At 64.6% G+C, this 13202-nt stretch overlaps 4 protein-coding genes across 4 annotated transcripts; 2 read left to right on the top strand and 2 right to left on the bottom strand.

The window, feature by feature from the left end:
- Positions 1–5: 5 nt before the first annotated feature.
- LOC62_06G008775 (uncharacterized protein) lies at positions 6–5133 on the bottom strand (the record flags this gene model as incomplete). The annotated part of the gene is made up of 3 exons (XM_062775315.1): positions 4850–5133; positions 4669–4788; positions 6–4627 (listed from the first exon to the last, which is right to left on the bottom strand). Exons 1-3 carry the CDS (start codon positions 5088–5090, stop codon positions 6–8), a joined length of 4983 nt encoding a protein of 1660 aa, XP_062631299.1. The 5' UTR covers positions 5091–5133.
- A 160-nt stretch (positions 5134–5293) lies between these two features.
- TSF1 (Elongation factor Ts, mitochondrial) lies at positions 5294–6355 on the top strand (the record flags this gene model as incomplete). Its single annotated transcript, XM_062775316.1, has 1 exon — positions 5294–6355. The coding sequence occupies one exon, from the start codon at positions 5294–5296 to the stop codon at positions 6353–6355; it is 1062 nt and encodes a 353-aa protein (XP_062631300.1).
- A 175-nt stretch (positions 6356–6530) lies between these two features.
- dotC_3 (Efflux pump dotC) lies at positions 6531–9552 on the bottom strand. Its single transcript, XM_062775317.1, has 4 exons — positions 8473–9552; positions 8280–8370; positions 8011–8200; positions 6531–7975 (listed from the first exon to the last, which is right to left on the bottom strand). Exons 1-4 carry the CDS (start codon positions 8991–8993, stop codon positions 6546–6548), a joined length of 2232 nt encoding a protein of 743 aa, XP_062631301.1. The 5' UTR covers positions 8994–9552; the 3' UTR covers positions 6531–6545.
- A 990-nt stretch (positions 9553–10542) lies between these two features.
- LOC62_06G008778 (uncharacterized protein) lies at positions 10543–13188 on the top strand. Its single transcript, XM_062775318.1, has 3 exons — positions 10543–11314; positions 11371–11653; positions 11707–13188. Exons 1-3 carry the CDS (start codon positions 10757–10759, stop codon positions 13092–13094), a joined length of 2229 nt encoding a protein of 742 aa, XP_062631302.1. The 5' UTR covers positions 10543–10756; the 3' UTR covers positions 13095–13188.
- The last annotated feature ends 14 nt before the right edge of the window (positions 13189–13202 follow it).

Consider the following 13202-nt stretch of genomic DNA (forward strand, 5'->3'; position numbering starts at 1 on the left):
CTCCTCTACCACCCCTTCATGATGCCACTCGTGCGTGGCCGGTCAGACTTGCGACGCGAGCCAGCATACCGCGCCTTGACCGCCTCGTTGACATTCTCCTCGTCAGAGTCCGTGTCCGAGCCCGACTCGCTGCTGTTGCCTCCGTCACCGACAGGCTGGGACGATGTGATGCCGTTGCCGGCGCTCGAGCCCTTGGTCAGAGCCGTCCACATGCCGGCGCCCACAGCGCGCCCCTGCCTCAGCAGGTCCTTGGGTAAGCTGCCAAGTGTGGGAATCGAGCTCGACGGCGGCGGCACGGGCTGCGACCGGCGAGAGAAGTTGAGTACCGGCAGAGGAGGGTACAGACTCTTGCTGGTCTCGTCGTCCGAGGATAATGCACTCAGCCCGTCCTCGTCCTCACCGTCGGCCGGCTTGCCGTTCGACGACGGCTCGGCGGGCATCGACTCGGGTGCCTGCGTCTCCGGGAAGAGCGGTGGTGGTAAAGGGTTGTACGCCTGTGTCTCGGGCACCTGCGACGGCTGCGTCATGAACAGCGGGGCTTCGTTCTGCGAGTTTGAGAGCCGGGTGCGGCGGCGAAGAGGCGACGACTGTGTCTCGGGGACAGCCGGTGGGTGGTCCTGGGACGACGCAGCAAGCGACGACGACGACGGCGTGCCGTTCGGCTGCTGTGCTCCTTGGGGCATCGAGGACGGAGGAATGCTTGCGCTCTCCTCGTCATTCTCCGTGCGCGACTGGAACCTCGCACCGCTGATCTGAGACGCCTCATAGTCGAGCTCGGGCTCCTCGGGTATGACGGCGTTGGTGTCCAGTCTTGAAGGCAACACGGGCGACGACAGGGTAGGCTCACCAGACCCCGAGGCACGGCGACGAGTGGAGCGCGCATGCGAGGTGGTTTGGCTGTAGACTGGCGACGAGGGGACGCCGCGCGGTGGCTGAGTGCTCGGTGCCGGGTCCCTAGATGACGCTCTGGTGACACGCGTGGGTAATTGGCTTGGCTGGCGCGAGCTCGCCGAGGTCGAGCGAGTCATCAGCTGGGACGCGGAGACCTCACGCGAACTAGCACGGGTAGTGCGGGTCGTCGGCTGTGACGCGCTGACCTCACGCGACGACGCCCTTGTTGCACGCGCCGTTGGTTGGCTCGCAGCCGGCTCCTTTGACGCAGCTCTTGTGACGCGTGGCGTTGGCTGGCTAGCGGACAGGGCGCTTCTTGTGCTCCTGCGCACCGGGGAAGTTGCCTTGGGTGGGGAAGTTGCCTTGAGTGGGGAAGTTGCCTTGGGTGGGGAAGTTGCCTTGAGTGGGGAAGTTGCCTTGGGTGGGGGAGGGACCGGCTCGGCATCCTCTGGCTTCTTCTTGGGCAGGCGCCCACGACGCTTCGGCTGCGGCACAGGAGGTGGTGTCGGCTCGGGCGATGACTCGTGCTCTGGAACCACAACTTGGGTAGCGACAAACTCGGAGCTGGGCTCAGCTGCATCCGAGTTGCGAGGAGGGGGCACGTCCTCGCCGTCGTCCTCATCCACAATGGCCTCGCGTAAAGCAATGTCACCCGGAAGGTCGTCCTGTACCAGGCTGTCACCAACACTCTCGGCAAGCTTCTGGAATGACCGTGGGCGAGAGAGTGCGGGCAGTTCAGGCTCGTCGACGTCCATCGCCTCGTCTCCGCCAAGCTCCTCAACTCCAACATCGTTGCTCTGGGTCACTGCCTCCGCGCTCGACTCCCTGGAGCTAGACGCACTTGAGTCAGGCTCCTCCACTGTCATGGTCGTCTCGGCAACAACCTCACTTAGGATAGCCTCGCGCCTGGCCTTCTCAGCCTCGCTCTCCGTGTCCGAATCCGGCTCAGCCGGCCCAGCGGGGTCCGCGTCCTCGAGGTCGCCGATCGAGCTGTCAGAGCCGCGCCTCTGCGTCGCGGGGCGGCTTTGCGTCTCGTCGTCAGAGAGCTCATTGTCCGACACCGCCTCGCCGGCCTCCACGGGGTGCATGGACGCCGCAGAGGCACGGGCCTGGCGCTTCTGGCGCTTGCTGAGGGGCTGGGTCATGATCTGGCGCATCAGATCGGCTGGGTCAATGTCCCCGGCCTCGCTCGACGAGTCGTCGCTGTCGTTGGAGTCCGACTCGGAGCTCGACTCGGAAGACTCGTACGACGACGTCGACTCGGACTCGGAGGACGATGATTCGGACGCCGAGTCTCCAGTCTCGATGACGGCATCGGACACACTGAGGCCAGACATGGAGCCGGGCCGGCGGGGGCGAGCTAATGCCTTTAAGTGGATGGCCTGAGGGTAGAACGGAGTGTCCGGAGTGTTGACGCCATTGGCCTTGGCACCAGTTGCCGGAGTGCTGGACGACGACGACGAGTCGCTGTCGGCAGATGCCCGCGCAACAGCCTCGCGAGACAATGGAGTGGACGGTGCCGAGGTGGGTAAGCTCTTCTTCGCTCTGGACAGCACTGTGTTGGGAGCCGAAGCGGGCTTCTTGGGGCTGGCGGTGGCTCTAGGAGTCCCGGTGTTGACCTTGGCAGCGACCGAGGTGAGGCGAGAGATCCATTGCTTGATCGTGTCGCACACCGAGTCGGAGCTCTCCTCGTACTCGGCCTCAATATCAGCGGCGGTAACGTAGGCGCTGGGGCGTCTAGGCTTGGCTTTTGCCTTTTGCTTCATCTGGGCAAGCTCCTTGCGACGGTCCTCCAGCCGCGCACGGAGAGTGCCGACACCGCTGGCCACAGCAGGACAGTCACGATGAATGTGGTTGGCCGCCTTTCCACAAAGCGCGCAGGGGATGTTGTGCGAGTACCCCTCGGGCTCGTCATCGCTCAGCGGGAGGTTGATGCGCTTTGGAGTCGGGGGCTCGGGGGTGTGCTCTTCATCCGCACCCTCCACAACATCTGGCTGGGCATCGGCGGTGTCAACAGGGTCCTCATCGATGTTCGCAGCAGCAGACCCTGTCGCTGGAGGTGTTGCCGAGTTGATCTCAGCCTCTTCGTCGTCGACAGGCACATCAATGACTGCCTCCACAGCCCCCTCTCTAGACCCGGGGGACGCGGGAGGCGCTGCTGGCGACGCGTAAGACGTTGCCAGAGAGCTGACAGCCTGATGCTTTGGTGTAGCCGGTGCTTCCACGCGCTCAGTCGTTCCGTTCGCCATGGGAGGGGGGACGGTGGAAGTGGCGAGGGTGGCAGGAGAAATGGAGGCAGGAGTGTCGGCGGGAGGAGGAGCGGAGGCGGCGGCGGGCGCGGGTGCCTTTACCTTTATTGCGCGAGTTTTCCGGGGCTTCGGGGTTGGCGGAGCTGGAGCAGGCTCGGACGAGGTCGTCGACGGCGCAGGCTCGGACGCAGTCGTTGACAGGACCGGCGATGGAGCTGGCGCTGTCGCGGGTTTCGCGGCCTCAATGACAATGGCTGCTTGTGCCGCTGCCCGCTTCTCACGCATGAGGCGCATGATGGTGTCCGATGTCTTTTCTCCAGGTAGCGCCTGTGTCATGTAGGTGGGGAAGGCGATGCTCGCCGTGGCCGGGGTCTTGACGGGCGCTGCCTGGCTGGCGGAGGGGAGAACCGGTGCGACATTGGTAGGCGCCGCGGGGGCGGACAGCGTGGGTACTGCTGGAGCCGTGACCGAAACTGCGGACGAGGCAGGCGCGTCAGCATCTGGAGCGACAGGATGTGTCGATGGGCGACGTCCGCGGGGCTTCTTGGTCGCAATTGTGCTCGATTCCGCGTCCTTCGGAGCCGGGGCCGAAGTCGATCCCGCCGGAGTACTCGACGGGGTCGCTACCGCGGGGCCGGTTTCTGGCGCGACAGTTCCAACAACGGTCGGCACATCTTCTACCACTGGGACGGTGCCGACGACTGGGGGCAAGTCAGACTTGCGACCCTTCTTGCGCTCGGCGGCGGGCTTGGGAGCGGCCTTGGCGGGGCTGGCTGCAGCGGATGGGGTAGCTTTAGCTGTTGTCGCGATGGCGGGGGAAGCGGTGGTCGCCTTGGTAGCGGCGGGGGTCGCCGCCTTCGCCGCTGCCTTGGACACGGGCGAGGCCTTTGGCGAGTCGAGCGCCTTGGCCTTCTTCGTCACGCGCTGATCGTCGTCGTCGTCAGGCTCTGCGTGTGCCGCCTGGCTCAGGGGGCTGGGGCGCGCAGGCTTGTACTTGGCAACCGTTGGAGGTGCAGAGAGTGCTGTGGGGGACGTGCTGGTGCTTGCGGGCGAGGCGGGGGTCGAGGGGGGAAGGCCTGTGGAGCTTTTCCTCTTCCTGCCTCGGTTTCGCTTGGCCGGCTTGTCCGCAGGCTGTCCGTTGGCGAGCGGCGCCGATGCCAGACTTGTGGCCTGAGGTGCGGGGCGTGATGGGGGTGTAGGCGTTGAAGGGGGAGAATCAGAGGGGAGGTTGATGATGACGCGCTTCTGGGAGCGCGGTGTGTCGCTGTTGCCGGGGGTGCGTAAGGCCGACTTTGGAGTCGCGACGGCGCGGGCGGGCGTTGGCGGGGCAGTGTCGCGCGCCTTGCCCTTGTCGTTGCTGGATGTCGCTGGGATGCCCGCGGCTGGGGATGCGGGCTGGCTGCCTAACAATGCCGAGTAGACACGCACCGTCTCGCTCTTGGATTTTGTCGCGTGCGCACGAGCCTTGACGGCCTGCAGGTCGAAGTCTGTGCCGTCAGCTTTGTGTTTTGCCGCTGCTGTATCTCACCGTCCCAGATCTCCTGCTCGACACCGCCGGCGCGCACGTGTACCAGGCGGAGACCGAGGACAGACACGCCGAGCTCCTTTGCAATCTTGGGGATGAGTGACTCGAGGGGCTTCTTGGATTCTGCGGCGTGAGCGGGGTGCCGACCCCAACGGGACGGGGGGTTGCCCAAGTCCCAGCTTACCTAGTTTACGCGAGTATGTCTTGTTGCTGCCGACGAGGTTGAAGTCGAGCTTGAGCCCGCTGTCTGACGAGCTCGATGGTGTCGCTGAAGGGGTCGAGGACGAGCTACCGCTGCCGCTGCCGCTGTTGTTGCGCGACTTTTTTGTCTTTCGCGTCGGGGCTGCCGCGGGGCTGCTACCGTTGCCTGATGCGGCCGCATCACGCTCACCGGTGGGCGACGATGAGCGCTTGCGCTTTGCCATGTCGGCGTGCGTGTAATGTGGAGAAGAGAAGACAAGAGTTGAAAGAGACAAGAAGATGACGAAGGAGCCATGTCACTGTCAAATTGTTGGTGCTGCTTGCACCCAACTTTCAGGCACGGAAACAACTTCCTCGTGCTCCCGACAAAAGGTCAACTTCGAGCCGCGACACTTTTGTCGACAAACAACACTCATCACAACAAAACATGCTCGGCCTCTCCCTGCGCAACGCAGCAGCGCCGACATTGCGCGTTTTCTCAACGTCGTCGGTCACCGCCAACGCCGCGGCCGCAGCGCCCAAGGTGCCCGTCGCGCTCATTGCCAAGCTGCGCAAGACGCACCCCGTGCCCATGTCGCAGGCGCGCGAGGCGCTGGAAAAGTCCAACCTCGACGTTGACGCCGCGATCGCGTACCTCACGAGCGCTACGTCGGCTTCGGCGCTGAAAAAGGCCGACAAGGTGGCCAGCCGCACCACCGACGAAGGCACCATCGCCGTGTCCCTCCTCGGCGGAAGACGGGTGTCGATCGTCCAGCTGGCGTGCGAGACCGACTTTGTCGCCCGCAACGACGTCTTCCTGTCCGCTGCGCGCGGAATCGCCGAGACGGCCGCCTTCCTCGACGTGCCGAGCGATACGCCCGACGTCCCGCTCCCCGCTGGCGCGGACCCGATCCAGACGTTCCCCGTCGACGCCCTGCTGTCGGCCCCGCTCATCTCGCTGCCTGAGGGCGGCGCGCAGCCCGCCGCCGACGAGGCCAAGACGGTCAAGCAGGTGCTCCTTGCGTCGCTCGCGCAGACGAGCGAGAACCTCAAGCTCGTGCGTGCCGCGAGCTTTGCCGCGCCGTTCCCCGGCTCGCCAGCCGTCCGCTTCGTGCCCGGAGCGTACACGCACGGTGGGGCCGGCACGACCGGCAAGGTCGGCGGTGTGGTTGTGCTTCGCGTGGAGAGCTCGTCCGACAAGCCAATCTCCACGCTGGTTGCTCTTCCAGCTGGCGAGGAGCTCGACAAGAAGCTCCAGGCGCTGGCGCGCAGCCTTGCACGCCAGGTCGTCGGCTTCCCCACCAAGGCGGTCAGCCCAGGCGACGGTGTCGCCGAGGAGGAGGCGCTCCTCACCCAGCAGGCCATGATGCTCGGCAGCGACAAGCCTGTCGCCGACGTCGTCGCGGACTTTGGCAAGGAGAACGGCGTCAACGTCGAGGTCGTGAGCATCAGGCGCTGGAGCACCGAGGACGAGCTCGCACCGCCCGCCGAGACCAAGACCGAGGCGTAATATCATCGTAGTAGACATGGGGCGCGGCAGCTGCAGCTCGGCCCCGACATGCAGCATCACTCATAGGCGAGGCCTGCGCCGGAGGGGTGGGCTGGGGCGGGGGCTTTGGGTGTTGCTTGCACGATGACGCCACTCACACTGAAACAAGACTGATGCATGGTGATACACTAATGGTTCTAGATTCTACAGATTATGTGCGTGGTGTAGGTGTTGACTCGGTCGCAACGCCGGCGGCTTCCTCGAGGCCCTTTGCCGCTGCCTCGAGCTCGCTCGCGGCACTCTTGACGCGCTTAAGCTCGCCGCCGCCCCCCTCGTTGAGGGTCCGCTCACTCGCCGGCGGGGACGGCTTGACCTCGGCCTTCTCGGTGGGGACGTGGACCGTCTCGCTGGACGCATGTCGCGAGCCGTGCTGCGACCCGTGGCGCTTGCGCTCCTTCTGCTCGGCGACCCAGGCCTTGGCCTCCGCCTTGAGCTTTGCGTCGTCCTCGCGCTTGAGGTTGACGCGGTCGATGAAAAAGACGGTAATGAAGAAGCACGCGCCGACGAGCGGCACGCAGAAGTAGAAGCACGCGTTGATGCCCTTGCTGTAGGCGGCACGGACAAGCTCGATCTGCGCGGCGTCGAGGCCGAGAACCGCCAGTTCGGTCGGGCTGGAGAGAATATCGGACACGAGCTTGGCGTCGAACCCATCTCCCGCCATGCGTACCCGCGCAATGTTGTTCACGATCGCCGTGCACGCCGCGAGCGCGACGGTGCCGCCGAGCATGCGGAGGAAGTTGCGGCACCCTGTCGCTGTGGCCATGTCCTTGCGCTCGACCGAGGCCTGGATGGCGATGAGGGAGGTCTGGAACGTCTGGCCCGCGCCAACGCCGACAAGGACCTGGAAGCCGTAGATGCGCGCCATCGACGTGTCGGGGTGCAGTGTGCTAAGCAGCCCGAGGCCGATCGTCCAGATGAAGAACCCAGCCATGAGGTTCCACTTGTAGTCGCCCGTCTTGGAGACGAGGAAGCCGGAGGAGAAGGAGAAGAAGACCTGGACGAACACGAGGGGGAGCATGTGGACGCCGGACTGGATAGGCGACTCGCCACGCACGACCTGGAAGTACTGCGGGAGGTAGTACAGCGTGGCGTAGAATGCTGCGCCGTTGGCGAACGTTGTCGCCATGGACGCGGCCACGGTCTTGTTGCGGAAGATGTACATGGGGATGAGGGGGAGGGGGACGAGGCGCGCCTCGACAAAGATGAAGACGAAGAGGAGGATACCGCCAATGACGAGCGGTGCGATGACGGCGGCAGAGGACCACGGGTGTTCGGTGCCACCCCACGAGAGGGCAAGGAGCACGAGCACCGCCCAAGCAAGGGTAAGCAGCGAGCCGTAGTAGTCGAGCTTTGCGAGCTTCTCCCGCATGCTCCCGTGCACCTTTTTCAGCGGGAGGAGGAAGACGATGACAATGATGGCGAGGGCGGTGAGCGGGAGGTTGATGTAGAAGCACCACCGCCAAGTGACCTTTTCCGTGAAGATGCCGCCGAGGATGGGGCCGGCAGAGTTGGCGATGGCGACGACGCCGCCCGTGATGCCTTGGTACTTTCCGCGGTCTTTAAGCGACACGACGTCGGAGACTGCCGTGTCAGCGGGATTTCAGTTAGGCACTCACTGATGATCATCGCCAGTGTCAAGATGCCACCACCGCCCACACCCTGGATCGCGCGGAAGATGATGAGCTGGATCATGGTGCGTGCCAGCGCGCACGCGAGCGAGCCGAAGAAGAAGATGGTCAGGCTGCCCAGCAGGACCGACTTGCGCCCGAAGATGTCGGACAGGCGGCCGTAGACGGGTTGCAGCGCCTGCGGGGTTGGTTAGATGTGTGGGGGGAGGAGGGAGGCGCGGGCGGTGGCACTGCCTCGCTGCGCTCGGTACACTCACCGTAGACGTCAGCATGTACGCCGTGCCGACCCAGCTCGCGATCGAGGCCTGATTGAACACGCGGCCGAGGGTGGGGAGGGCGGTGGTTACGCTGTGAGGGTGTGAGTAGTGTGGTAGGCAGGTGGCGGGGCCACAGATCGGCTAGCCCCAGATCGGCTTACGCCGAACTGCACCCCCGTGCGTGCCAACTCACATTGTCTGGTCGAGCAAGCTGCAGAACAGGGCGCAGTTCAGCCCGACGAAAATCACAGCCACCTGCTTCCAAGGCAGGAGGTTCGTCTGGTCCTGCAGCGCGTACTTGTCGTCGTGGTGGTCGCCGTCATCGGGTTTGGCCGAGGCGGCAAGGTTGGCGTCGCGTGAGTCGCTTCCGCCCTTGCCGTGAGCCTCAATCGCCGCTTCTTCGTCCTTGTGTTGCGTTCGGGACTGAGACGACACGCTCGCGCCGTCTTCGTGCTCGCCGTCGTGCTCGTCGTGCGTGCTCATCCGCGCGCCGTCGGCGCGCACGTCGACAAATTCGCCCGTCTCGTGCGTCGCCATCCGGCGCAGGCTGTGGCCTGCGTGGAAGGAGTGCGAGGAGGGGGTGCGGGTCAGTGCGTTGTCGGAGAGCTGGCGGGCGGGTTGGGGTCGTCGCGTGCTGCGGGACGGTGGTCTGGACAAAGCGTCGGGCTGGCTCGATGGCCCAGCCTGGGGTTGTGGTTGTGGTGTTGAGCTCATGGTGGTGGTGGGTCGGGATGCCGAGTGTGTGTGTGGGGGGTGAGTGCCTTCGGCTTCTTGGCTGTCGTGTGCCACGGCAGTCGTACTTTCGTGTCGTCGTTATCTCGTGGATGGAGAAGCGTCACTCTCCCTCGCGGCACATCGCATATATATCTCTGCTACTGCAAACCTCGCTACTGCGCTTTCTGCGTGGGCCGGCGTGGGCGACACGGCGTGAGATGCCCCTCCCGAAGAAAGCAGTCGGACAAGGCCGAAAAAATGACGGAGGGAGGGCATAAAGGCCGAGGCGGAGAGGGTGGCATGGCTTACGTACCTATTTTTGCTCTTTTGGAAGAGAGCGAGCGACTGAAGCGATATTGCCGGCGCGGTGGGCTTTGGCGACGGCGGCCGGCTGGGGGATGCTGGGAATGATGCATGAGGAGCTGCAAGGCGGCGACGGAGCCGAAAGGCCAGGTTGACGAGTCACACGACGGCGATTAGCGATGGATGCTGCTGCCCGCGGGCAACTAACTGATGCGAGGCGAGAGGCCGAGTCAGTTGCAGTCAGTGAGTCACTGAGGCGAGGCGACAAGGCGAACAGGCGACGAGGCGACGAGATTGTAGTCTAGCGAGCAGATGGCGCGGCACGCGACGAGATTGCGCCTGCGGATGGTCCCGAGGTGACATTATCGTCGTCGTCGGTGTCCGCCGGCTGAGTGCGAGTCAGCACTGTCGGCGCTGTCGGCCCGCTCGAGATGGCCATGTATGATGGGGTTCATTGCCCGGTATGGCGGACAGGTCAGCGCCGAGGACGGTGCGGTCATGGCGAGTGAGCGAGGGAGCTCGAATCGCACCTGTAGGGGGCTGGCCATCTGCGGCCTCGTCCAGCTATCCACTCTGCCCACGCTGACTATTCTGGCCCCTTTGATCACTCTGGCCATATTTTCTGTTTAATCTGGCCCGACCAAGTATGCACAACCCAGCCGCGCCGACTCGGCGCCGACAAACAAACGTGGGCGATGTCCGATGGGGAGGGAGGGGGGGATACAGCGGCGTGCACCCACGCCCAAACTCGAAGCTGGAACCTGTGCCTCCCCATTCCCATCGCACGCGCCGGTCGTGTGATCAGACAGCGGGCTGTGGTTGGCCAGCGAACATAATCCAGCGAAGCAAGCAGTCGCCGTGGCGCAGGCGGTTGCCCTGCTCGTACGCAGCTCAGCATGCAAGCATGATCCAGCCCAACGCGTCACAGCCCGCCCCACCCGCCCAAAAGCCCCCACGCGTCATGGGTGGAGCGAGCGCGCGCACCAGCACTACTCGTATACATACTCGCAGTCGGCTATTTTTCGCCACGGGCCACCTCGCACGTGTCTGATCAGACGAGGACGATTGGTGCAAGCTGCGACGAGGCAGGCATGCCGCGGTCAAATATCAGGTTTTATCAGTGGTTAGGTTAGTCGTCGTCGTATCATGTGTGGGGCCGGGGTTAGGGCGAGTGGGCGGGGGCCAGACAGAGCGAGCGAGGAGCAGGCAGGCTGTTTGTTGACGTCGAGACGAGGTCGAGATGCTTGAGAAATTTCTGCTTCAAGGCAGCTGAGCAGCAGGCAGGCAGGCAGGCACTCGTCGCAGGGATGTCCAGGTCGGAAAGTCGCTGCTGGCTGGCTGGCTGCCAGGGTCGTCCAGCCAAATTGCCACCCAAATAAAGCACAACGGCAGCCGACTTCCGACTTCGACCTCCCTCGCTCCCACCACCCTTCCTCATCCACCCAACGACGACCACCACCATGACCTCGCTCGTGGCCAAGTCGCCCGCGCTCCTCGCGATCCAGCGCGAAAAGCCGCCCAGTCTCGCGGGGTCGACGGCGAGCCTGTCGGCGCGCGAACTGATCGAGGACGCCGAGGAGCAGCCGACCGTGCTCGTCCCGCAGCCGCTGTACACCTTCCTCACGAGCGCCGACCACACCGTGACGGCGTGCTTGGCCAACTCGACCATCGACTCGCCCGTACGCGTGATCGCCGAGCACCTCTTCGGGCTCGGCTACGGCGCGTTCAAGCAGTGGACGCAGGAGGAAAAGGCCATGGCCCCGCCCAGTGCGGCGCCGACCCCCAAGGGTGTCCGCGCATGGCTGCACAAGCTGAGCCTCAAGCCCAAGCGCACCACCCAGCTCAAGGAGCATGTTGAAGCGGGCGGCGGCGCGACGTCCGCCGAGTCGGACAGCGACGTCGAGCAGGTCGTAGACGACCATTACAGCGCTATTGAGAGGCTCAACCCTGACCAGCTGGCTGAAGTCAAGCGCTGTGGGCAGTGGCGCGGCGCCGAGCCAAGCGAGACGTTCTTGAATGTGCGTGGCTGCGCGGTGGGGGTATTGTTCTCATCGTGGCTGACAAAAACCTCCAGATCTACGCCCAGGCTATCCTCACGCTGGAGAAGAATGTCCTCAATGGGCTCGTGTCTCCCCCGCTTATGGGCTCGTCCGCCGTCGCCCCCCTCACGCTCATCTCGCACACGACCGACATTGTGCAGCACTATGCCGACATTATCGTCGACGCCGAGCACGAAATCTTCTTCACGACGAATGTGTGGGAGGCGAGCCGGTCGGCTGCGGCGATTAAAGACGCGCTGATTGAGCTTTCGCGGCGGACGGTCGAGCGGGGCGGCGACAAGGTCGTCGTCAAGATCAGTAAGCCGCCGCGAGCGCTGCTAAAGCCAAGCCAATGCTCACCTATCCCCCAGTGTACGACCGTGGTGTCGCTCCCGCCGACGGCCGCGTGCACCAGATCGTCGACCCCAAGGTCTACTCGTCGCCACTGGTCGGCCTGCCGACGCCCGAAGAGATCCCAGGCCTCGAGCTCGAGGTGCAAAACTACCACATCCCCCCAGTGGGCACGTTCCACCAGAAGTGCCTGGTTATTGACAGGCGAATCGCGTCGCTGTCCTCCAACAACATCCAGGAGCGCTCCGACGTCGGGTTCATGGTGCAGCTGGAAGGGCCCGTAGTGCAGAGCATCTACGACACGGCGATCCTGTCCTGGTGGACGTCCTTCCACCCGCCCCTGCCACTGCTCGGCAAGGCGCCGGAATACCCCAAGACGCTCGACGCCAGTTTTTTCAAGTTTGGCAACGACCTTCCCGCCATGAGCGGCAAGGAGGACGCCGAGGTCATGGCTGAGCGCACGCGCCAGCGACTGGCCAAGCTCAACGCTGTCGGCAAGAAGCTCGACAGCGAGGCGTCGACGCCAGCCGTGCCCGGCACGCCGGTCGTCGAGACGACCGAGGGGGCGGCCGTGTCGCCTGCACCAGCGACGCCAACGACGACGGACGAAGCCGCGCCGCCGACCCCGTCGTCGAGCGACGAGTCGACCCCCACAGCCGCCGCCTCCGCCGCCGCCGCGCGCGCGTTCAACCCCATCATCCTGCACGCGCCGCACGCGCCGTTCCCCGTCGCCATGATCAACCGCACGCCGCGCGCCCTCAGGGGCCAGGGAGACGGGTACGTGCCGCAGAACCTGGCGTGGCTCGCCGCCATCAAGTTTGCCCAGACGAGCGTCTTCATCCAGAGCCCGACGTTTAGTGCCAAGCCGATCGTGTCGGCCGCGCTTGACGCCGTGCGCCGCGGTGTGCTCGTCGAGATCTACGCCGACCTCGAGTTCAACGACGACGGCGAGATTTCCGCCGACGGCCTCGCGAACCGCAACGTCGCGAGCTTCATGTTCTCCCAGCTCGCGGACAAGGACAAGGACAACCTCCGGATTTACTGGTACACTGCCAAGGACCAGCGCACGCCGCTCACCGCGCGCCACACGTGCCACATCAAGCTCATGATCGTCGACGGCAACATCGCAATCACGGGCAACGGCAATGTCAACCACCAGAGCTGGTTCCACTCGCAGGAACTCAACATCCTCGTCGACTCGCCCCAGCTCTGCACCGACTGGCGCGCAGGCATCGACTCGAACCAGAACACGCGCCTCTACGGCCGCGTCCAGCCAGACGGCGTGTGGCGTGATGCTGCAGGCAAAGAGCTCCCCACGCGCGCCAGCACGCCCGCGTTGCCTGTACCAGCGTCGTCGAGCTCGACTGCCTCGCCCGCGCCGTCGTCGACAGGCAAGCTCCTCCCATAGTGAAGTCTCCTTTTGGGCTCGCGCTCTATAATTGTACCACTACAAAGCACAACCACAAACTAACCCATAATGCATGGCATGCACAGTCAAGAGAGCTACAGGGTACAA

Source organism: Vanrija pseudolonga, chromosome 6 (genome assembly GCF_020906515.1).
Source record: "Vanrija pseudolonga chromosome 6, complete sequence".
NCBI lineage: Eukaryota > Fungi > Basidiomycota > Tremellomycetes > Trichosporonales > Trichosporonaceae > Vanrija > Vanrija pseudolonga.

What these genes read in the sequence shown, in the direction of transcription:
- dotC_3 (XM_062775317.1), bottom strand. Translation starts at nt 8,993, where the DNA reads ATGAGCTCAACACCACAACCACAACCCCAGGCTGGGCCATCGAGCCAG. An exon ending in AGCTTGCTCGACCAGACAAT is followed by an intron (nt 8,371 to 8,472) that starts GTGAGTTGGCAC and finishes ACACCCTCACAG; the next exon opens with CGTAACCACCGCCCTCCCCA. An exon ending in GACACTGGCGATGATCATCA is followed by an intron (nt 7,976 to 8,010) that starts GTGAGTGCCTAA and finishes CTGACACGGCAG; the next exon opens with TCTCCGACGTCGTGTCGCTT.
- LOC62_06G008778 (XM_062775318.1), top strand. Translation starts at nt 10,757, where the DNA reads ATGACCTCGCTCGTGGCCAAGTCGCCCGCGCTCCTCGCGATCCAGCGC. An exon ending in CAAGCGAGACGTTCTTGAAT is followed by an intron (nt 11,315 to 11,370) that starts GTGCGTGGCTGC and finishes AAAAACCTCCAG; the next exon opens with ATCTACGCCCAGGCTATCCT. An exon ending in CAAGGTCGTCGTCAAGATCA is followed by an intron (nt 11,654 to 11,706) that starts GTAAGCCGCCGC and finishes CCTATCCCCCAG; the next exon opens with TGTACGACCGTGGTGTCGCT.